The sequence below is a fragment of the Balaenoptera acutorostrata genome, chromosome 7, assembly GCF_949987535.1.
Source record: "Balaenoptera acutorostrata chromosome 7, mBalAcu1.1, whole genome shotgun sequence".
NCBI classification, from domain to species: domain Eukaryota; kingdom Metazoa; phylum Chordata; class Mammalia; order Artiodactyla; family Balaenopteridae; genus Balaenoptera; species Balaenoptera acutorostrata.
Genome location: NC_080070.1, coordinates 52,741,452 through 52,766,957, shown reverse-complemented (window position 1 = coordinate 52,766,957; position 25,506 = coordinate 52,741,452). Strand labels below are relative to the sequence as shown.

The 25,506-nt window shown below is 48.8% G+C and overlaps 1 protein-coding gene and 1 pseudogene across 1 annotated transcript in view; one reads left to right on the top strand and one right to left on the bottom strand.

The window, feature by feature from the left end:
* GSDME (gasdermin E) overlaps positions 1–25,506 on the bottom strand; it is a 67,375-nt gene that overhangs the window by 20,919 nt on the left and 20,950 nt on the right. Inside the window, 2 exon segments of the mRNA XM_007171497.2 lie at positions 2,357–2,477; positions 4,103–4,274. Of these exon segments, the coding sequence (XP_007171559.2) occupies positions 2,357–2,477; positions 4,103–4,274 (293 nt within the window).
* LOC103001979 (telomerase RNA component interacting RNase-like) lies at positions 19,654–20,188 on the top strand (annotated as a pseudogene).

Genomic DNA, 25,506 nt, shown 5'->3' with positions numbered 1-25,506 from the left:
GACGGGCTCACAGATGCCTCCCCCAAGGGACACGGAGGGAGTGGCCGCCTCTCGAAGTTTCACAAGACAGACAGGATCCTCGTCAACTGTACTCCCACCCAGAAGGTGGGAGGAGAGATCGAGCAGCCTCTTAAGGGCCCTTCCAGCCCCTGCAGGGCTGTTTATGAAGCCGGATCAGAACGTTCTGCAGGAAGAGCAACCGAAAACAGAGATGGGAAAAAGCAGCAGAACTGGCTTAAGAATCAGGCAGCGTGTCACACGAACGAGGTCCTGACCACCAAGCTGCACAGGCAGGGCAGGCTGCAGCAGGAGAGGGCAAAGGAGAGGGCTTCCTAGGCCAGGGTGTGGGAAGTGGGCCAGAGCAACCCTGAGAACTCCCCAGGGCACCTCTGCTCAGCAGCACAAAGAGGAGTTTATTTTCAAGACAGCAGAAGCAAGCCAAGATAAAAGGCTTGAAATTGAAATGCAAACAGGAGAGCCTCGCCAGGCAAGCTTTGTCTTTCCAACCCCATCTGAGAAAAGAGACACCCCCTGTGGGAGCGACAGGTGCCCCAACAGAGCTGCATGCAGGGCAGAGCACCTCCACCTCCTCGGAGAAACAGGGAGGGGCTCCCGGGGGCCCCAAAGCCTGGAATGGCAGCCCCAGCCTGGCCCCCAGCCACCAAAGGGTCCTCAGAGCACTCACGGGCATCCTCGGTACAGGCCAAGCTTCCAAAGAGCCTGACAAAAGCAACACCTCCACCACCAATCCATCGACAGGAGAACCAAGGCCTCAGCAGCCTGGGCTGGAGTCACACAAGCCCACGTGGTCACACAGCTTATCACACGCTGATGACAAAAACTGGAGGGACAACTTAATCATCTAATAGGCAGTTTGTTCAGTGGATGGATAGTCTTTCAAAGAGAAAGAATAATAATCATGCCCAGGATGACACAAACTTGGAACCTTGGACCTAAAGGATGCTGGTCACGATTCTTGGTATTCCCAGTATCCCATGCGTCCCTGGCCCCATCGCCAGACCAACTTCCTACAACTGGCACCTTCACTTTTTGTCACCTCCCTGAAACACAGGCTGCTCTACATGCGAAACGAAAGAGGGAGGGTCGGTGATTCCCCTTCACGTCCCTTGCGCACCCGCGGGCTTGTCCACTGTCCCACAGGACAGTCAGCATTCCGAGCGCCCACGGTTGTAGCTGAGCGGTGGTACCTCGCGTGGCCGAGTGAGCAGAAGGGACTCCCGGAAGACACCCGCATCCCTGGCCTGGTCCCCGCCAGCTGACAGAAGACAACTGGGGGAGGAGCAGGAGGCAGCCCCAGACATGCATGGCCCGTCACAGCACCCCTTCACAGTGTTCTCATCATGGAGAACTGAAAGTGCACGGGGATGGAGAGAGTAGTACAGGGGGCCTCCACACACGCATCGACCAGCTGTGATGAACCCCCCCACCTCTACCCACCCCCGACACACCTCACTCTCCGCCATCGTGCTTGAAGCAAGCCACAGACATATTTCCATTTCACCTGTGAAGAGTTCACTGTAAATCTCTAAAAACTAAGATGATGCTTTTCATAAACATGACCGCAACAATATGACCATACCTAAAAAAGTTAATTATTTATGATGTTACATATATTAATTCATGTCCCCAAAAAGCAGTCAGACAGTTTTCTTGGGTTTGACACAAGCTTTTCCTGGGAAGAGTGTGAGGGAAGAGCCGTGAGTATCTAAGACAAGCCACGCCAACTATAAAACCCTATTTTCTTCAAGTGATGCAGTGACCTCCCGGCTTTGAACACGCTGGTGATCAGACAGCAAGGTCAAGTGCAGCTTTTTGGGCTCCCTACAGGGGAACGGGAGGTAAGATGATCACAGTGATGACAGTATTATTAATAGCTAAGGTGAGTACTTAATAAGCCACCGCTGTGCCAGGGACTTCACACACCTCATCTAACCTGCCCCTCACGGCAGCCCTGTGAGGGAATGTCCTTCCCCTCCCAGACACGGGAAGCTGAGGCCCAGCCGGCTTCGGCAAGCTGCCTGAGACCTCACAGGACGCCGTGGCACTGGGGCCGATGCCCAGTCCGTCCGACTGCAGAGCCCACGTTCTTCACCCTGTGCCCTGTTGGTGAAGCACGCCCCACACCGACATCTGGGCATTCCTCACCAACACCCTCCCACCGCGGCCCTCCGTCTCACTTGTCATGGGACATCCCCAAACCCTTCCGATATCTCTTTCTTCTCAATCCCCAGAGCAGCGGGGGATCCTCTACAAGTGTGTGCCTCAGGGGAGGATGGGCTGTCCCTCCGCGATGGCTCAACCGCCTCCAGAGAGCTCGGAGCTGAGGCGCACTCACCGAACCGGCCGTCTGCTCTCACGTACAGCTCGACGACGCCGTAGGCGATGGTGGTGGGAGCCGGGATTTCCAGCACCACATTGCTGTCCTTGATGATGTTCCCATCCTCCGTCGCTGACACCTGTGGGCGAGGGCGCATGCTCCACCTGTGCGCTCAGGCTCCCCCAGGCTTCTCCTGCCCCCACGTGGCCAGCCTGGTGCCTGTGCACAAAGAGTGCCAGGAAAATGCCCATGGAACGGAGCAGAAAAAGGGACCAGCCGGCAGGGGTCAGGATTTAATCCTTGTCGGCCTCATGATGTCCTACACGTATTCCAAAGTCAATGGCCAACCTGGTGGCACAAAGGCGAGAGCCCAGTTTGGGATACAATGAAGTTAGGTCTATGGTGCTGAATAAAGAAGACAATAAACAAGATAACTTCCCATTTCCCTCATGCAGGATTATGGAAACAACTTTGAAACCCTCAGAAAATCCTCAGTGGTTAGAGAGCCTGACTAGGAGAAGCTAGCTGAGAGCAAGACCCCCCGAGCACGTCCTCCTGGACCTCGTGGATGGCACACTGTGCAGTCAGATAAAACCAGGGGAGAGGCACAAGGATGAGAGAGGGGTGGGCAGGAAATGCCGAGTCAGGCACCAAAGCTCTCTCCTTCAAACCCTGTCACAAACATGACCCTTGCCCACCATGGCCTGGGGAGGAAGATGAGAAGCTATTCGTTGCCCAAATGCTGGAGATCAGAGACATCTTTAGCAACTTGACCCTGGTCACAGTGTGATGTCAGCTGGTTTCCTGATTCCCAGGCAGGCTCCAGGCCTTTGGTGGGGGTCACCGTGGATAGAAATATCGGCAGGGCCAGCTGAAGCCATCTCCCATCAGGCCTCATCACTCTGTAAAGCCTGCCCACCCCAGGGAGAGTCCAGCCCCGGACCTGTATCTCCACCTCCTAAATACAACTTTTCTGGGTCCTCTAGTATAATTTGAAAGTTACCCCAAGAAGTAAATCTCTAAGAAAAGAATATCGGGCACCATGGCAAGCTGGAGGGGAGACAGTCTGGGGTTGCAGCCTCCTGTTCCAGTTCGGTTCCACTGAAGCTCAGGGATCAGCTTGGTAAGACTGTCTGTAACTTAATCCAGAAGCATCTGTTTATGTATATAAAGACATATGTACAGATCTTTACCTTCCCTAACTCAATCCATTAGGGATTTAAGGCAGCTAATCCAAAGGAATCATTTTGAGACCCTTGGCTCTGAGGGGCTCTAGGGGTCATCTGTGCGTCAACCTAGCCAATGCTCATTTGACCCATTTTCTTTTGGGAAAGCACCTGATCCAACCCTGCAGGGCCCATCCCAGTGTCCTATCACCCCGGCCTTGGGTTTACTTCAGGAATGAGCACGGACCGGGGTGGTCCAGTGAGTGCTAGCCCTGAAGCACTCTTTCCACTGGGGATGAGGTGGGAAGAAAGCCAGGAGAAGCCTCCCCACAAGCTTATATGAGAGAGGATCTACCCCAGGGAAGGCAGCTCACAACCTTCTCCTGAGTCCGGGATCCAGAGGTGACTGAAGCTAGATCACCCCAAATGTTTCAGTTACACGAGCCAATAAACTCTTTTCTTGTTTAAACCAATTTGGGTTGGATTTCTGTTAACTCGCTACAGAAAGAATCCTGACGAATGAAGACCCCACCCACAGAGGCCCCCGACCGAGGCCGCCGCGGCCTCTGACCGGCACCTCCACCCGCTGGGTGCGCACCTGCGCCGTCTGGGTCTGCATCCCCACCATGCCACCGCACTTCTCCTCGATCTGGACGCGCTCCGATATCACACACTTCTGCGTCGTCACTATCTTCTGTGTCAGGACACACAGGACCTCATTCTTCCTCTCCAGCACCTGCTGCAGCACTGGATTCTTCAGATTTATTGTTCTGAAAAAGAAAGACGCCCGTGAGTGGCCTCGTGCCTCAGGGGAGATTGATGCAGCGTGAATTTTCGCCTCTCGCACAGCTGGCGGCTGAGGAGCAAACAGGTGACAACCAGCATCGTTTACTTTCTGGTGATGAGAGAGGGGGCAGTTCATCCGGAGAGGCAGAAACCAGAGTCTCCCAAGGCCACCTCAGAGCTGCCAGGCCTCCGGAGAAAGGCTGGACACCGGGGGGCGGGGGGAGGCTCCTGTCAAACAGAAGCAAGAAAGAAACCCAGCGGGCACGGCAGCTGCGGTCCACCTGCTCACACCGGGGACTCCACACTGTCATTTAACCAGAGGCCGCGGGACCACAGACATCACAGGTGCGGGCAATAAATACAGGATTACTCTGGGGGGAATGCTGACCCGTGCTTTTCACAGAGGAGAGGGGAACAGGCTTGAAGCACGAACAGCAAGGAAAAAATTGGACTTGAATTTAGAAGGTACTTTTTAATCTGTCTGTCCAGGAAGGACATGTAATCTCTTAGAAGGGATTTTCCATCATTTTACAGATGGGGAAACTGAGGCCAGTTAGGCGTGGCCTGCCCAGGTCACCCAGCAGAGACTTGGGGCTCCCAAGTGGCTCCTCTGGGGAACTTCAAGAACAAGGTAAATTTCCATCTACGGAAGATGATTTGTTGCTTAGAAGCAAACGATGAAGTGCCCTCTCTGGAGGTCTTGTTCCATGCTGTGAGTCTACGGAGGGGACAGGAAGAAAACCAAATTAGAGTTAGCGTCAGCACGAGAACAATTACAGTGTTCATCCTGTGCTTTCTAAACAATCCAAGGTTAGTTACCTTGAAAGCTCATCACCATCCCCAACAGTGGTGGTCACCCCGCCCCGCAGGCAGACGCAGGTTCTCCAGGCTTCAGCAAGCGTCCCCAGAACAGAGGCAAGTAGCTGGAAAGGTCCCGTCTCCATGTAAAAAGCTGCCCGGGGTGGAAACAACCCGTATCCAGAAACAGATGAACAGATAGGCCAACGTGGTCTATACACACGATGGGACGTTATTCAACCACAGAATGGAATAAAGCTGACACGCGCTACAACACAAACGAACCTTGAAGACATTATGTTGAGTGAAAGAAGCCAGGCACAAAAGGACAAATATTGGATGATTTTACTTATATGAAATATCTAGACTAGGCAAATTTAGAGCCACAGAAAGTAGATTTGAGGTTACCAGCAGCTGAGGGAGAGAGAATGTGGGGTTCTTGCTTGATGGCCACAGAGTTTTTGTTTAGGGCGATGAAAAAGTTCTAGAAATGGATAGTGGTGATGGCTGCATGACAGTGTGAATGTACTTAATGCCACTGAACTGTACACCTAAAAATGGTTAAAATGGCAAATTTTATATTTTATCACAATAAAAAAAAAGTAAAGACAGGAAAGACTGTTCGATCTCAGTAGTGGTCAAAGAAATGCAAATTATAACAATGTTTCACACATATTAAATAAGTCATAAAGATAAATTGACAACAACAAAAGCCGCCCAGGGCTCCATTTCCAGGAAGACACACAGAGCAGGGCTTGCGGTCTGCCTGGCTGGGCTCCGACCCCAGCTCTGCCCCTCCGGCTAGGTGGCGGTGAGGGAATTACTCCACCCCTGCCCCTCGTCTTCCGTGGACACACCGATGGTAATGGGTCTCTTCGTGGGGCTGCTGTAGGCTTTACACGAGCTGCCATGCAGCCAGCAGTCAGCGCTTGCCGAGCAGACAAATGCCCCACAAGTGCTAGCTGGCTCCGGCCACCTTCCTGTGTCCCTCTACTGAGGCCCCCCAAATAAAGTCCCAGTGTGTGCACTTGACGGGAATGAGGGGCAAGCAACTGGGTCACAGGTAGTTTTTCGCATCACTCACGCCCTTAGAAATGTCCAGTGGATACATCTCATCTCGATCCCTCTCCCAGCCTCGGGATCTGGCCCCTGCCCCCAGCTGACCCCGCCTTCCAGCTTCCTCTCTGTGTCTTAAACACACCAGGGGCACGACCGCCCCAAGGCCTTGGCACAATGTCCCCCAGGGCCCTCACATCTCGCTGACACTAGTCGCCTCCTGGGGAGGCTGGTGTTCCACGTTCATCCTGCGCAGGGCGACACCCTGTCACGCTGTCACATCTTAGGATGTGGACGTGACATTCATATTCTCTGGAGAGCATTCTTCCACACGACACTTTTCTAGCTCATTCGTTTCTTTGTTCACTGCCCGTCTCCTCCCTCTAGACCATAAACTCTACGGAAACAGGGGCTGTGCATGGCAAGGGCTCGGTATACATTTTTGGAATACATGAATAAATAAAACATGTGGGGTTTTTTCCCCTTTGTGTATCTGCCTGAATGAATGTGTCAATGTGTGAGTAGGTGTGCATCTGTGCGTAACAGAGAAAACATCCGGAAGACGGAGGAAATGGAGGATCAGCAGCGTGGTTTAAAGAATGACACAAAGATGTGAATCTTCCTGCGAGATTGTGTTTGGCTCCTAGAGGCGCAGACTTGAAGATGAGGGCCGGCGTATCCATCAGCCAGAACGTGCATCTGAACCAGGCCTTGCTGACCTTCTCCTTCTATTGTACACAATCTCCTGTTCTAGTCTATTCTTGAACATCGACTCCCTCAATTACAGCTCAGATACTGGCTCATCCGCATGTGAACACACATCAGAAGCAGCAAATCCTGCCCACAAGCCCAGAACTAACTGCGGAGGAACGACTGAAGGCCGCCTTGAGGCATCTGAAGCGACTCTGGTGGATTGGAAATCATTGCACTGCTTCGTGCCTTAAATGGGTCCACTAAAATGCTTGATGTTGCCTTAACCAATGTTAAATTATTTGGAAAGAAAAACCTCAGCCTAGACCACCCAAGACTCCATTGCTTAAAATGCCCACCTCCCTCCACAGCCCCGACCTGAAACACCAGAAAGAAGAAGGGGAAAAAGGTCAATTGCAGGAACATAACTTCCTTCTGCATCTGAGTTGAGGAGGGTCCTGAGATGCTTGTGGGGTCAGCCAATCGCCCAGGAGGCTTCCCTGCCCTCAGAATAGCCCTGCGGGGCAGCTCCACCACAGAGCAGGGCGTAGAAGCCTGGCCAAAGACAGGGCCCACCTCCCAGGCTAAGATGTGGAGGACTGGGGAGGAGAGTACAGCTGGGCAAGCCCTCCTGCAGGCTGGCTGAGAGCTGCTCTCCTGGGCCCAGACAGCAGGCGGCACCCACGGCAGGCACTTCCCGCCCCCAAGGTCACTGGGATTCTATTTCCCAGGACAGCGCTGGCACCTTTTGGAAACCGAATGCTGGACAAACCAGCTCACCTTCAATTGGGAGAGGAGGCCTGGTGTAGACCGAGGGGAAGCTAGTTATCAGGAACAGTGGATTGTTCACAATGGAGTCTTCACAAAGCAACCTCCGGAAGGAATCCTGCCCCATCTCCACTGGTCCTCCAGTGCCAGGACCCAGAACAGTTCACGGGAGCCGGACCCTGGCCCTGGCCCTCCTGGAGTGGGAATCCCTGTGTGATGGAACTCCCCTTGACCCACCAAGTGGGGAAACTAGCTGCATTTCAATGTAATTTGTTTACTTTATAATCCTGTATATTTTACTGTATGCATTTAAAGAGGTCTGTGAGTTTCTTCAGATTACTAAAGGGGTTTAAGGAACAAAAAAGTTTAAAACCCTAGACTAGGGGTTTCACAGATGAAGAACAAGGAGGCCCAGAGAGGTGGGAGATAGTAACCAAAGTCACACAGCTGAGAGGCCCAGGCTGGTCCTTCCAAGGCCCCACCAGCCACAGCAGACCCACCTCTGCTGTCTCCCTCCTCTGGGTGAGGGCACCCAATGGCTGCACCAGGAATTTGACCTTTATCTCTAGTACGTCCATTTCTACATGTCAGTATCTTGCCTGTCTGGCTAGACCAATAGCTGAGGACTAGCAGGAGGGACCATATCCGAGTTCTCTGGGAATCCTTTTCAGCATATCTGTGCCTGCCTCTCCTCCCTGACCCCATCTCCTGATGGCTGCCCTTAGAAAATTCTTCCCCGGGTCATCCTGATTTGCTCCATCTCTCCTGGGTCCTATTAAGAACCACTGAACGACAAGGACAGAAGGTCTTCAGAAAGAGACACAAGAAACTATTAACAGTAGTTGCCTCTTGGGTGGGGAGCTAGATGGCCAGGAGATCAGGGGTCAGAGGTATTTCACCTTCTCAGCTGTGACCTTTAGACATTTATGTCATAGGAACATATCAATTACTCCAAAAATTTTACTTAAAATTATGCTACCCACCCAGTTGATGGATAAATGAATAACTTACCACATAAATCCCATAAAGGGCAGGGTTGGAATAAAACTCACTCCCCAGCCCAGCCAAGGGTCAATGCCATAGATGGGAGAAATGGGGTGGAAGCTTTCCCACAAGAAAATAAGCAGCTAGATGTTCTTCAGCCTCTTCCCACATATTTTTAAAGACCGCCCAGGGTTGCAGATGGCAATTTGATACTAGAACAGGAGGCAGCCGAGACAGAAGTGTAGTACAGTCAATGTCAAAGGGTTGGACCCAAAAGAACACATCCGGAGGCGAGGGCAGGGGAGTACACACTGAATGGGGGAGAAGAGCGCCCCTTCCTCACCCAGCGGACCTGCTGCCCCCCCCACCCCGTTCTCCCACAAGATCACGTGCCTCCCACGTGCCCGCAGCTCTGTTCAACACAGACACCTGCAGTCAACGTGCAGGTGGGTCCCAGCTTCATCTCCTCCTCGCTGGGTCACTCACTGCCTCTTGTCTCTGAGCCTCAGTCTGCACATCTGTAAAGTAAGGGTTGGCTACGAGGCTTACCTGTAGTGACCCACACTGCACCCATCTGAAAATGTTTCTTTCCTTCCACTATAGGCAGGGAGGCCAAATCAAGTTCCCTCTCCAGGCTGGCCAAAGATATGGCCACGGTTTTCAGGGGAGCCTTCAGCCGGGGAGCAGACCCTCCAAGCAGCTAAGAAAACAGCTACCCGGACACAGGCCAGGAGTTCCTGGGGGAGGAGAGCAGGCAGGAGCTGCTGGAGGCAACAGGCGGGGATAGTAGGAAGCATGGTTCCACGCCCGGCACGGCTGCCAGGGGCCAGGCTGAGGGCCAGGCTGTGGGCCAGGCTGTGGGCCAGGCTGTGGGCCAGGCTGAGGGCCAGGCTGTGGGCCAGGCTGTGGGCCAGGCTGAGGGCCAGGCTGTGGGCCAGGCTGTGGGCCAGGCTGTGGACCAGGCTGTGGGCCAGGCTGTGGGCCAGGCTGTGGGCCAGGCTGAGGGCCAGGCTGTGGGCCAGGCTGAGGGCCAGGCTGAGGGCCAGGCTGTGGGCCAGGCTGAGGGCCAGGCTGTGGACCAGGCTGTGGGCCAGGCTGTGGGCCAGGCTGAGGGCCAGGCTGAGGGCCAGGCTGTGGGCCAGGCTGAGGGCCAGGCTGTGGGCCAGGCTGAGGGCCAGGCTGAGGGCCAGGCTGTGGGCCAGGCTGAGGGCCAGGCTGTGGACCAGGCTGTGGGCCAGGCTGTGGGCCAGGCTGAGGGCCAGGCTGTGGACCAGGCTGTGGGCCAGGCTGTGGGCCAGGCTGAGGGCCAGGCTGTGGGCCAGGCTGAGGGCCAGGCTGTGGGCCAGGCTGTGGACCAGGCTGTGGACCAGGCTGAGGGCCAGGCTGTGGGCCAGGCTGTGGACCAGGCTGTGGGCCAGGCTGTGGGCCAGGCTGAGGGCCAGGCTGTGGGCCAGGCTGTGGGCCAGGCTGTGGACCAGGCTGAGGGCCAGGCTGTGGGCCAGGCTGAGGGCCAGGCTGTGGGCCAGGCTGTGGGCCAGGCTGAGGGCCAGGCTGTGGGCCAGGCTGTGGGCCAGGCTGTGGGCCAGGCTGAGGGCCAGGCTGTGGGCCAGGCTGTGGGCCAGGCTGTGGACCAGGCTGAGGGCCAGGCTGTGGGCCAGGCTGTGGGCCAGGCTGAGGGCCAGGGAAGCCAGCGGGAACAGAGGCTCCCCTCCTAAGGTACCTGAAAGCTCCCCAGGCCCGGCCCTAACGAAGCTGCCTCTTTCCCAGTCTGAAGCTTTAATTTCCATTCTCTTTACTTCTAAGGCTTGGAAAGCCAAATGCAAACCAGAGAGAAGAAACCCAGAGAAGACTTTTAAAACTCTAACAATATCCAAAAGGAGGGAAGCAGTTTTCTTTCCCAACGCATAATGCAGCCCCCAGGACCCCTCCCATAGAGACAAGGGGAGGGCATGCTTTCCGAGCAGACCCCCATCCCAAACTCATTCATTTCACTCCACAGATAACTGGGTCCTATTATGTTCTGGGCTAAATGCTGGAGATTCTCAGTGAGCGAGACCGAGGTGATCACTGTTGCCACGACCCTCCTGGGTAACAGCCCTTGATCATAACATTCCTAGAGGAATAGGGCTTCAGATGGAGTTCTGATAAGGCTCTTCAAAAAGTAATGTGCTGGGCTTTCCTGGTGGCGCAGTGGTTGGGAGTCTGCCTGCCAATGAAGGGGACACGGGTTCGAGCCCTGGTCTGGGAAGATCCCACACGCCGCGGAGCAACTGGTCCCGTGAGCCACAATTACTGAGCCTGCGCGTCTGGAGCCTGTGCTCCGCAACAAGAGAGGCCGCGATAGTGAGAGGCCCACGCACCGCGATGAAGAGTGGCCCCCACTTGCCGCAACTAGAGAAAGCCCTCGCACAGAAACGAAGACCCAACACAGCCATAAATAAATAAATAAATAAAAATTTTTTAAAAAGTAATGTGCGTCATGACAGAGTAGGGGCAATCAACTCTTAGCCTGTCTTCTGTGGAGAAACTGAAACTACAAGGGCCCCAGGGGACGACTAGTTCTGAGGTAGAAAACCAGTTTCATCTTGAATACCACCTCTGATGGATCCATCAGTGATCGCTGCCTAGCTACTGGGAAAGGATTCTAAGACTGGGTCTAGGCCAGGAGGCAGCGAGGAGCGAGAAAGCCATGACTGACTTGCAACGTTTGCACAGGCCTGGAGGGGACGTGGTCCTATCGCTCGGATGTAAGCCAGTGTCTGTGCTCAGAAAGGGAGACTGCGGCCCTCAGAGGTTACAGACTGGCCTGAACCCCATGGCACGCATCTTCTGACTCTCAGACCAGTGATCTTTCCACTGCACTGCTCTAAAAACTGACGGCAAGAGGCTAGGGTGCAAAGGCCCTCTGAAGAAACCGTGCAAGACTGCAGGGGGTTTGTTCCACCATCTCTCCAGGAACAGAGACTGGGACATTATAAAGAGCCCAAAGATGGTGGCTGGCCTGATATGGCAAAAGTGTTAAGCAAGAATTACTAACCCACAGAAATGTAGCTATGTACTGACGATTAAGGCTTTAGCAATTTCGGTATTTCTCCTAAAGGGTTTTGATTTATTGGCTAACGCTAAAAGAGAAGTGGGTGTTCGCAGACCAGCTGTATAGTGGAAAAATTAGAAAGGCTGTGGAGATTAGGTCCACACACATTGCTTGTAAACTTGGCTTTGCTCTTCTGACACTTCATTAAGCAGCAAAGTCTGCTTCTCTTTCGATAGCCAGCCTCCTCCAGTCTCGAGACCTGGCAAGACCCCCCACCAAGGCCGTGACTAGAGTTTAATTTCGGTAACCACCTCCTCAAACCCTGAAGCGCGTGCCTCTGCTTCTTCCACTGCCTGCTTACCCCCCCGGGGATGGTCCTTGCCCCGTTAGAGTCTGTGCGCTCCCAGAGCGGGCAGGGGAGGGGCGACCACTTCCACCATGTCCGTTTGTTTCTGCAGGCACCGCGCTGAGAACCGGGGGCCTGGAGGGCTCTGACTCCCCCCTGAGTGTGAGGAACCACTAGCCGCCTCCCCCGGTTTTGGTCAGGTCTGGGAGCCTGGTACAAGGGCGTGGAAGGGGTAGCCCAGACCCCCAGATGAGTCTTGGCCCTTCCTGGTAACTCTGCTGTTCTTATCAGCGATTGGGTAGGATGGGTCATCCGTGGCAATTCTGGCCATTGAGACTTGAGAAGTCTGCTGGGGGTTCCTGGGAGGCTCTTTCTCTCTCTTAAAAAGAGGCACAAGGAAGAGACTACTGTTGTGCCTCTGGGCTTTGTCTGCAATGCAGTCATCTGGGCACCAAAAGGAGAACCGGGCAGCTGGGACAGGAAATGCATGGAGACCACCACCCAGGGGCTCCACGGAGCCCCTGAACTAACCAGCCGCCATGAGCCTCAGCTGAAGCTGACTCGCCCTACCTGGGGAGGTTTTCTCATGTGAGGGAATAACAGATTTGCTTTGCAACGAAAGACACTCTAACTGGTCCATGAAGTTACTGTCACCTCTATTTTACAGAGGGACAGAAGCAGAGAGAGCTCGTGAGCCAGTGACCCAAAGGCACACAGCTGACCAGGGCCAGAAGGAGAATGCAGCTGAGCCTATCCAACCCCGAAGCCCTATGTCTTTCCATCTTCCGTCTCCCTCCTTGACTTCCTCTGGGCCCTGTACACGGAAGGTGCTTCATGTGTGCTTGAGAACGAACAAGCAGCCTCTCTGCTCAACCCTCCCGGGAAAGCTCCCCAGAGACTAGCAGCAGATCCTCCTGGAAACCCAAGCAGCCACCACCGGCTGGCTCCTTCCCACCAACAAAGTCTCCATTTCAACCATAAAAGGAACTTCCCACACACCCACCAGAGATGATCCACCTGGAGCCGGAGCCAGGGCCAGGAAGTCTCTAGAAACCTGAGCTGCTCTGCCCCGGGGCTCCACTTCCACATGGTGAGGGAAACCCTGCTCTGTGTCACAGGGCTGTGACTTCAGGACCGTAAACTGCCTGAAAAAAATCAAAATCGGGGGGCTTCCCTGGTGGCGCAGTGGTTGAGAATCTGCCTGCCAATGCAGGGGACACGGGTTCGAGACCTGGTCTGGGAAGATCCCACATGCTGCGGAGCAACTGGGCCCGTGAGCCACAACTACTGAGCCTGCGCGTCTGGAGCCTGTGTTCCACAACAAGAGAGGCCGCTATAGTGAGAGGCCCGCGCACCGCGATGAAGGGTGGCCCCCGCTTGCCGCAACTAGAGAAAGCCCTCGCGCAGAAACGAAGACCCAACACAGCCAAAAATAAATAAATAAATAAATAAACATAAATTTTTAAAAAAATCATCAAAATCAGGGCACAATGCTAAGCACACATTATTAGCAAAGTGACGGGGTCACCCTCACCTCTGTGCACACTGCCGTCTATTCAGTACCTTATCTCACTCACTCACAACCAGGGAGAGAAAGGAGAAAAAGGACTAAGCCATTACAGACTTTCAGACTTTCAGCCTTTCAGATGGAGTAACTAATTCACTGCCACCTGCAGATGCAGCAGGTCTGAGAGATGATAAAACCGAATGAGGCTGATGCAGGGAGTTGAGCTCACGCAGGAGCCTGTGGGCCAGGTTTTGCCTTTCAAGCTCTGTGCATCCACAGCTGGATGGAAAAATCACGTGTTTTGTGGACCTGGGCTTCCATCTCGAGTCCAGGCAAATTAATTATCCTCTGCATCTCAGGTGCAAAATGAAGATGAAGCAAGTATTCTTCCAGCCCAACGGTGCTGACTGTACTGCAGGCACCGTGTGGGTGCAAAGGTGAGCAGAAGAGGATGTCCCAGGAGGGACGCAGACACGGAATCAGGCAGTGATGACGAGCGTTACCCCACAACGGGGTTGGTGCCCCCGTAGGGAAATCGGGGGGTGACACGGCTGCTGAAGGAAATGAGAGCGCATCTGAGTTGCTGGCCAGGTGAAGCAGAGGGACGGAGTCTGTGTGTGGACTCTGTGCCTGTGCGGATGGGAGTGACGGAGCCTTCAGACAGGGCTAGGAGGTGGGAGAGAGCCTGGGGCGTCGACGCCCGGGATTGAAATATGTTCAGGCGACTGGTCTGGAGTGTGTGAGGGGAGGAGGGCGCGGATGTCAGCCCAGGACAGTGAAGAGCACAGAAGGGCACGTGCCAGGCAGGGACACAACCCGATGGGCTGCCATGCAGAGAATCAAGTGAGTGCAGAGGGACCAGCCGGGAGACTCCCGGGACATCCAGGTGAGAGACGGTGGAAACCTGCACCAGGGCAATGGTTGTGAGGCTGGGGCACTGGGAACAGGCAGGACAGATATTCAAGAGGCAGAATCAACTAGCGGGAGACTAGGTATGGCAGGGAAAGGAGGGAATGAGCTACGTCTGATGCTCAGATCTCTGGCTGAGATAACTGGACTTAATGCTGCAGCAACCGGCACCTCGGAGGGAGTCGGGCAGCAAAGCGGGTATAGAGAGACAAGAAGTTCAGTGATGGGCGTCAGACATGACGTGAAAGCCCTGGCGGAATAAATATCTGCTCGCCTGAACTCTGACTCCTGACTCATTCCAGCCAACACAGTTTTGTATCAATACATCACAGCTTGTCAATTTTAAAACACACATTTTTTTCACATCTCTGAAATCAGGATGTTTTTCAAATGACATGGTTTAGTTGGCAGGGTTCTTTCTTAGTGGTACATAAAATAGTTGTGCTTCTTACGATGGATGAAATCTTGGATTTGATGAAATAATGTCTATCAACCTTAGAAGAAAACAGTACGTGAATGTCTCTCCTTATGACTTAAATCCTACCTAGTTCCAAAAAGATCTGAAGTAGCCTTTCACAATAAAGCTCGTAGGACAGGATGATTTCTGTAAAAAGACAAAAACCACTCCTGGGATCGAATATTGGAAAGAATGCTCAGAAGGCCCTCTCTCCCACAGGAGGGGTTCAGCTCAGATAAAAACAATAGAAGGTCAAACAGCCTTTCAGAAGCTCCCAATCCTGAGAACTAAAACCCAAACCAGGACACAGAATAATCTAGGGGAAAAATTTAAAAAGCAGCAATAAACTGACTGACTTTCAGATATCACAGAGATGGGTGTGGCCTGGGGGGTCTCAGGAAGACATCTTTTAAAAAGAGTGGATTTGGTGGGGCCTTGAGAGTTTCACTGTTGCTCTTCCCAAAAAGAATATGACGAGAGGCAGGGCCCATTAATATGCTACTGATATTGCTCAAGAGCTTCTTACATCTTGATTCAAGAACTGAACAAGCATCTCCTGTGACAAACGAAACATTCTGAGAGAACAGCCTACGTGCTTTCCAGACTTTCCTGAGGCACAGCACATGCTGGGTCCACTTTCATTTGGGGAGAAGCCAGCCTGCTGCCGCATGCAAGAACCAGAGCCTCTGTGACTCACTGAAGGTCGTGAGTCCTTCCATGGCGGGGTTCACGATGCAGACCACATGGCTGCCTGCCTCCCCTCCACAGACGAGCGAAACAAGGGCTCCAAGACATCAGCATCAGAAACCCCAAGGGCTTCATTCTGAAACTGCCTCTCCCGCCCCATCACCAAATGCTAAGTTACCCCTTACCTTCCCACAGCTCTGACCTTTCCCAGCTTCTGTAACCAGGCTCTATTGGGGGCTAGTCAGAATAGCAATAATTGTGGAAGTGTTCACACTAATAGCTACAATTTTTGAGAAGCTGCCATGCGCCATGCTTTGTTTATATGCCCTCATTTAATTCTCACATAAACTCCTTGGGAACAAGAATCCCATTTTAGTAACAAAATCCTGGGCGGTGAAGGCAGAAAAAGATGGTTCCTATGTCTCGGTTTAAAAAATATATATCTTTTTTAAGCCAGGAGTTGGGGGAGGTGGTTTATTAGTGTTTGTTATATACTTCTATATTTCCACAACCAATTTTTTTCATTTAAAAAAATATAAGCCTGAAGTTTACTAGTCAGCCTAAAAATACCACCAACACTAACACCAAGAGAAGAGCAGGAAAAGGTCCTGATTGACACTGATACCCCCAGACCCCCAGATGCCTTCACCTGGTTTATTCTGACTACTTAAAGGCTGCCCCTGGGGAGAAACAAAGAAATAAGAGAATAAGCAAAAGACCAAGATTCAGGAAACTCTTGTTCTCCAAGTACATGTGGCCAGAGGTCTTTAAATTGTTAGGCACAAAATCTATTAAAAATAATGGTGTCACTGGTCAGAATGGCCATCATCAAAAAATCTACAAACAATAAATGCTGGAGAGGGTGTGGAGAAAAGGGAACCCTCTTGCACTGTTGGTGGGAATGTAAATTGGTACAGCCACTATGGAGAACAGTATAGAAGTTCCTTAAAAAACTAAAAATAGAACTACCATATGACCCAGCAATCTCACTCCTGGGCATATACCCTGAGAAAACCATAATTCAAAAAGAGTCATGTACCACAATGTTCATTGCAGCTCTATTTACAATAGCCAGGACATGGAAGCAACCTAAGTGTCCATCAACGGACGAATGGATAAAGAAGATGTGGCACATATATACAATGGAATGTTACTCAGCCATAAAAAGAAATGAAATTGAGTTATCTGCAGTGAGGTGGATGGACTTAGAGTCTGTCATACAGAGTGAAGTAAGTCAGAAAGAGAAAAACAAATACCGTAGGCTAACACATACATATGGAATCTAAAAAAAAAGAAAAAAAATGGTCATGAAGAACCTAGGGGCAAGACAGGAATAAAGACGCAGACCTACTAGAGAATGGACTTGAGGACACAGGGAGGGGGAAGGGTAAGCTGGGACAAAGTGAGAGAGTGGCATGGACATATATACACTACCAAATGTAAAACTAATAGCTAGTAGGAAGCAGCCACATAGCACAGGGAGATCAGCTCAGTGCTTTGTGACCACCTAGAGGGGTGGGATAGGGAGGGTGGGAGGGAGGGAGACGCAAGAGGGAAGAGATATGGGGATATATGTATAACTGATTCACTTTGTTATAAAGCAGAAACTAACAAACCATTGTAAAGCAATTATACTCCAATAAAGATAGATAGATAGATAAATAAATAAATAAATAACAAAAAGAGTCATGTACCAATGTTCATTGCAGCACTATTTACAGTAGCCAGGACATGGAAGCAACATAAGTGTCCATCAACAGATGAAAGGATAAAGAAGATGGGGCACATACGTACAATGGCATATTACTCAGCCATAAAAAGAAACGACACTGAGTTATCTGTAGTGAGGTGGATGGACCTAGAGTCTATCATACAGAGTGAAGTAAGTCAGAAAGAGAAAAACAAATACCGTATGCTAACACATATATATGGAATTATTTAAAAAATGGTTCTGATGAACCTAGGGTCAAGACAGGAATAAAGACACAGACAGAGAATGGACTTGAGTACACAGGGAGGGGGAAGGGTAAGCTGGGATGAAGTGAAAGAGTAGCACTGACATATATACACTACCAAACGTAAAATAGATAGCTAGTGGGAAGCAGCCGCATAGCACAGGGAGATCAACTCAGTGCTTTGCAACCACCTAGGGTGGTGGGATAAGGAGGGTGGAGGCAGATACAAGTGGGAGGGGATATGGGGATATGCATATGCATATAGCTGATTCACTTTGTTATACAGCAGAAACTAACACAACACTGTAAAGCAATTATACTCCAATAAAGACATTAAAAAAATAAAAATAAAAATAATGGTGTCAGAGAAGGATGTGAGCACACCTCCTCTCATGAAAACACCAAAATCACAACTAACTGCTGAACCACCATTGACATAAAACCACTGGAACCTACCAAAAAAGATATCCTACATCAAAAGACAAAGAAGAAGCCACAACAAGACAGTAAGAGGGGCATAATTGTGATAAAATCAAATCTCACACCCCCTGGGTGGGCGATCCACAAACTGGAAAATAATTATATTGCAGAGGTTCTCCCAAAGGAGTGAAAGTTCTGCGCCTCACATCAGGCTCTCCAGCCTGGGGGTCTGGCATTGGGAGGAGGAGCCCCCAGAGCATCTAGCTGTGAAGGCCAGAGGGGTTTAATCGCAGGAATTCCACATGACTGGGGAAAACAGCAACTCCACTCTTGGAGGGTGCACACAAGATCTTGTGGGTACCAGGACCCAGGGGAAAAAGCAGGGACCTCATAGGAGCCTAGGCTAGATCTACCTGCTGGTATTGGATGGTCTCCTGCAGAGGTGGGGGGCAGTTATGGCTCACTGCGGGCACAAAGGCACTGGTGGCAGTAGTTCTGGGAAGCACTCATTGGCGTGAGCCCTCCTGGAGGTGACCATTTTCTCACCAAGACCTAGCCCCACCCAACAGCCTACTGGGATGCCTCAGGCCAACCAACCAACAGGGGAGGAACACAGCCCCACCCATCAGCAGACAGGCTGCCTAAAGTCTTCCTGAGCCCACAGGTGCCCACTAAACATACCCCTTGAAACAGCCCTGCCCACCTGAGAGACAAGACCCAGTTCCACCCACCAGTGGGCAGGAACCAGTCCCTCCCATCAGAAAGCCTGCACAAGCCTCTTAGACCAGCCTTATCCACCAGGGGGCAGACAGCAGAAGCAAGAACTACAACCCTGCAGACTGTGGAACAGAAACCTCAATCACAGAAAGTTAGACAAAATGAGATGGCAGAGGAATATGTCCCATGTGAAGGAAAAAGATAAAACCCCAGAGGAACAGCTGCAATCTACCCAAAAAAGAATTCAGAGTAATGATAGTAAAGATGATCCAAGATCTTGGAAAAAGAATAGAGGCACCGACCAACAAGATACAAGAAATGTTTAAAAAAGAGCTAGAAGATCTAGTGAACAAACAAACAGAGATGAATAATACAATAACTGAAATGAAAAATACACTAGAAGGAATCAATAGCAGAATAAATGAGGCAGAAGAATGGATAAGTAAACTGGAAGACAGAATGGTGGAAATCACTGCTGCAGAACAGAATAAAGAAAAAAGAATGAAAAGAATTGAAGACAGGGACTTCCCTCATGGTCCAGTGGTTGACTCCACACTCCCAGTGCAGAGGGCCTGGGTTCGATCCCTGGTAAGGGAACTAGATCCCGCTTGCAGCAACTAAAAAGATCTCGCACACAGCAACGAAGATCCCGCATGCAGCAGCTAAGACCCAGCACAGCCAAATAAATAAATAAATACTTTTCTTTAAAAAAAAGAAAAGAAACGAAGACAATCTAAGAGACCTCTGGGACAACATTAAATGCACCAACATTCGCATTATTGGGGTCCCAGAAGAAGAGAGAGAGAAGGGGCCTAAGAAAATATTTGAAGAGATACTGGCTGAAAACTTCCATAACATGGGAAAGAAAACAGTCTAAGTCCAGGAAGCGCAGGATCCCAGGCAATATAAATCCAGGAAGGAAAATGCCAAGACACATAGTAATCAGATGCATTGCCCAGGACGAGGCAAGTTGGGCTCCAAGCGCAGGGCCAGAGTGGCCTCCCCAGAGTCCTTTGCATGGCACCTGGTGACAAAATGGCTGCCCGAGGGAGACGGGTGGAGCCTCCAGGCCGGGAGGCACCAGGCCCCGCAGGCGGCGGTGGCAGCGAGAGCCAATGGGCTGAGCCGGGGCCCAGGACGTCACCCGAGAGTGGGGAGGATGAAGTGTCGGGCAGAGGTTTGAGCCCAGTGTTGGACGGTGTGAACTCGTTCACCAACAGCAGCAGCTCCCTGGAGCTGTTCAAGTGAAAGATGGAGGAGGAGCAGCGGCAGTGGCAGGAGGAGCCACCCCCAGGCCCACAGTGACCCGACCAGCCGGCCACCGCCGCCACCACGGGTCCTGGGGATCTGAAGAGGAAGGGCAGCCCAGGCCCCACGCTCAGCTTCATGGGCAAGCGCAGAGGCGGGAACAAACTAGCCCTGAAGACAGGAATAGCAGCCAAGAAGAAGACGGAGAATGAGGTATTAACAAGTAAAGGTGATGCATGGGCCAATTACATGGCAGAGGTGAAAAATTACAAAGCCCCACCAGTGCAGAGATGATGATAAAACTCAGCCCCTGATGAAATGACCCCCCACTCCCTGCCTGGCCAAGGCCTGGGACTCTCTGTGATGTACATAACTATTTAATGCAGCAGCAGCACAGCAGCCTTTTTCTCCCAAGCACTTATATACAGAAAGAAACTGAGATGCTTCCCACAGCTGTGGATGATTTTCCAGGACTCTTTTTTACCTTGAGCACTTGCCTCCTGAGACTTCACAGAACAGTGGTCTACTGTCCCCTCTCTTCCCATCTCCTCCCTCTCTCTGGCTCTTTCTGTCTTCCTCTTCTCACCCTCCCCTCCCATTAGCCATCACTTCTGGGAAGAAAAGAACTTGACTTAGTGCTGGTAAAAAAAAAAAAAAAAAAAAGAGAGATACATAGTAATCAAACTGACAAAAATTAAAGACAAAGAGAAAATATTAAAAGAAACAAGGGAAAAGCAACAAATAACATACAAGGGAATTCCCATAAGATTATCAGCTGATTTTTCAGCACAAACTCTGCAGGCAAGAAGGGAGTGTTACGATATATTTAAAGTGATGAAAGGGAAGAAACTACAACCAAGAAGACTCTACCCAGCAAACCTCTCATTCAGATTTGATGGAGAAATCAAAAGCTTTACAGACAAGCAAAAGCTAAGAGAATTCAGCACCACCAAACCAGCTTTACAACAAATGCTAAAGGAACTTCTCTAGGCAGGAAACACAAGAGAAGGAAAAGACCTACAATAACAAACCCAAAACAATTAAGAAAATGGTAATAGGAACATGCATATCGATAATTACCTTAAACGTGAATGGATTAAATGCTCCAACCAAAAGACACAGGCTTGCTGAATGGATACAAAAACAACACCCATATATATGCTGTCTACAAGAGACCCACTTCAGACATAGGGACACATACAGACTGAAAGTGAGGGGATGGAAAAAGATATTCCATGCAAACGGAAATCAAAAGAAAGCTGGAGCAGCAATTCTCATATCAGACAAAACAGACTTTAAAATAAAGACTATTACAAGACACAAAGAAGGACACTACATAATGATCAAGGGATCAACCCAAGAAGAAGATATAACAATTGTAAATATATATGAACACAACATAGGAGGACCTCAATACATAAGCCAAATGCTAACAGCCATAAAAGGGGAAATCAACAGGTGTTAAAGTGAGGGACTTTAACATCCCACTTACACCAATGGACAGATCATACAGACAGAAGATCAATAAAGAAACAGGCCTTAAATGACACATTACACCAGATGGACTTAATTGATATTTAAAGAGCATTCCATCCCAAATCAGCAGTATACACTTTCTTCTCAAGTACACATGGAACATTCTCCAGGATAGATCACATCTTGGGCCACAAATCAAGCTTCAGTAAATTTAAGATAACTGAAATCACATCAAGCTCTTTTCTGACCATAACGCTATGAGACTAGATATCAATAACAGGAAAAAAACTGTAAAAAATACAAACACATGGAGGCTAAACAATGTTACTGAACAACCAATGTATCACTGAAGAAATCAAAGAGGAAATCAAAAAATACCTAGAGACAAATGACAACGAAAGCACATCGATCCAAAACTGATGGGATGCAGCAAAAGTACTTCTAAGAGGGAAGTTTATAGCAATACAATCTTACCTCAGAAAACAAGAAAAATCACAAATGAACAACCTAAACTTACACCTAAAGCAACTACACAAAGAAGAACAAACAAAACCCAAAGTTAGTAGAAAGAAAGAAATCAGAAAGATCACAGCATAAATAAATGAAATAGAGACAAAGAAAACAATACAAAAGATCAATGAAACTAAAAGCCGGTTCTTTGAGAAGATAAATAAAATTGATAAACCTTTAGCCAGACTCAGCAAGAAAAAGAAAAAGAGAGGGCTCAAATCAATAAAATTAGAAATGAAAAAGGAGGGATTTCCCTGGTGGCACCACAGTTAAGAATCCACCTGCCAATGCAGGGAACAAGGGTTCGATCCCTGATCCAGGAAGATCCCACATGCCACGGAGCAACTAAGCCCATGCATCACAACTACTGAGCCTGTGCTCTAGAGCCCGTGAGCCACAACTACTGAGCCTGTACACCACAACTACTGAAGCCCATGCACCCTAGAGCCCGTGGGCCACAACTACTGGGCCCACACACCGCAACAACTGAAGCCTGCATGCTCCAGGGCCCGCATGCCACAACTACTGAAGCCCACATTCCTAGAGCCCATGCTCTGCAACAAGAGAAGCCACCACAATGAGAAACCCACAAACCACAACAAAGAGTAGCCCCCGTGTGCCGCAACTAGAGAAAGCCAGTGCGCAGCAACAAAGACCCAAAGCAGCCAAAACAAAAAAAAAAAGAAAGAAAAAAAGGAAATGATAAAGAAGTTACAACAGGCACCACAGAAATACAAAGGATCATAAGAGACTACTACAAGCAACTATACGCCAATAAAATGGACAACCGAGAAGAAATGGAAAATTCTTAGGAAAGCAAAACCTTCCAAGACTGAAATAGGAAGAAATACAAAATATGAACAGACAAATTACAAGTACTGAAACTGAAACCGTGATTTAAAAACTTCCAACAAACAAAAGTCCAGGACCAGATGGCTCCACAGGTGAATTCTATCAAACATTTAGAGAAGAGTTAACACCTATCTTTCTGAAACTCTTCCAAAAAATTGTAGAGGAAGGAACATGCCCAGGCTCATTCTACGAGGCCACCATCACCCTGATACCAAAACAAAAGCTACCACACAAAAAGAAAGTTACAGACCAATATCACTGATGAACACAGACTAAAAAATCCTCAAAATACTAGCAAGCCAAATCCAACAATACATTAAAAGGATCATACACCATGAACAAGTGGGATTTATCCTAGGGATGCAAGGATTCTTCAGTATATGCAAATGAATCAATGTGATACACCATATTAACAAATTAAAGAATAAAAACCATATGATCATCTCAATGGATGCAGAAAAAGCTTTTGACAAAATTCAACACCCATTTATGATAAAAAAAAAAAAAAAACCTCCAGAAAGTGGGTATAGAGGGAACCTAGCTCAACATAATAAAGGCCATATATGACAAACCCACAGCTAACATCATTCTCAATGGTGAAAAGCTGAAAGCACTTCTCTAGGATCAGGAACAAGACAAGGATGTCCACTCTCGCCACTTCTATTCAACAAAGTTTTGGAAGTCCTAGCCACAGCAATCAGAGAAGAAAAAGAAATAAAAGGAATCCAAACTGGAAAGGAAGAAGTAAAACTGTCACTGTTTGCAGATGACATGATGCTATACACAGAAAATCCTAAAGATGCTACCAGAAAACTACTAGAGCTCATCAATGAATTCAGTAAAGTTGCAGGATACAAAATTAACGCACAGAAATCTGTTGTATTTCTATCACTAACACTGAAAGATCAGAAAAAGAAATTAAGGAAACAATCTCACTGACCATCACATCAAAAAAAAATAAAATACCTAGGAATAAATTTACCTACGGAGGCAAAAGACCTGTACTCAGAAAACTATAAGACACCGATGAAAGAAATCGAAGATGACACAGACGAAAAGATATACCATGTTCTTGGACTGGAAGAATCAATACTGTCAAAATGACTATACCACCCAAGGCAAAGTACAGATTCAATGCAAGCCCCATCAAATTACCAATGGCATTTTTCACAGAACTAGAACAAAAAGTTTTAAAATTTGTATGGAGACACAAAAGACCCCGAATAGCCAAAGCAGTCTTGAGGGAAAAAAGTGGAGCTGGAAGAATCAGACTCCCTGACTGCAGACTATACTACAAAGCTACAGTCATCAAGACAATATGGTACTGGCACAAAAACAGAAATACAGATCAATGGAACAGGATAGAAAGTCCAGAGATAAACCCATGCACCTATGGTCAACTAATCTATGACAAAGGAGGCAAGAACATACAATGGAGAAAAAGACAGTCTCTGCAATAAGTGATGCTGAGAAAACTGGACAACTACATGTAAAAGAATGCAATTAGAACACTCCTTAACACTGTACACAAAAATAAACTCAAAATGGATTAAAGACCTAAATGTAAGGCTGAATGCTTTAAAACTCTTAGAGGGAAACATAGGCAGAACACTCTTTGACATAAATCACATCAGTATCAGACAGTACATCAGTACCGTCTCCTACAGTAATGGAAATAAACACAAAAATAAACAAATGGGACCTAATTAAACTCAAAAGCTTTTGCACAGCAAAGGAATCTATAAACAAAACGAAAAGACAACCCTCAGAATGGGAGAAAATATTTGCAAATGAAGCGACCGACAAGGGATTAATCTCCAAAATATACAAACAGTTCATGCAGTTCAATATTAAAAAAAACAAACAACCCAATAAAAAAATGGGGAAAAGACCTAAATAGACCTTTCTCCAAAGAAGACATACAGATGGCGAAGAGGCACATGAAAAGATACTCAACGTCACTAATTATTAGAGAAATTCAAATTAAAACTACAAAGAGGTACCACCTCACAACAGTTTGAATGGCCATCATCAAAAAGACTACAAAAAATAAATGCTGGAGGGGGTGTGGAGAAAAGAGAAGCCTCCTACACTATTGGTAGGAAGGTAAATTGGTAAAACCACTGTGGAGAACAGTATGGAGGTTCCTTAAAAACTAAAAATAGAACTACCATATGACCCAGCAATCCATTCCTGGGCATATATCCAGAGAAAGCCGTAATTCGAAAAGATATATGCACCCCAATGTTCATTGCAGCACTACTGGCAATAGCCAAGACATGGAAGCAACCTAAATGTCCATCAACAGAGGAATGGATAAAGAAGATGTGGTATATATATATATATATATATATGTACACACACACACACACACACACATATACACATAATGGAATATTACTCAGCCATAAAAAAGAACAAAATAATGCCATTTACAGCAACATGGATGCAACTAGAGATTATCATACTAAGTAAAGTAAGTCAGACAGAGAAAGACAAGTATATGATATTGCTTATATACGGAAGCTAAAAATAATGATACAAATGAACTTATTTACAAAACAGAAACAGACTCACAGACTTAGAAAACAAACTTATGGTTACCAAAGAGGAAGGGGGCGGGGATAAACTGGGAGTTCGGGATTGACATATACAAGCCACTATATTTAAAATAGATAACCAACAAGGACCACTGTAGAGCAAAGGGAACTCTACTCAATATTCTGTAATAATCTAAATGGGAAAAGAATTTGAAAAAGAACAGATATATGTATATATATAAGTGAATCATTTTGTTGTACA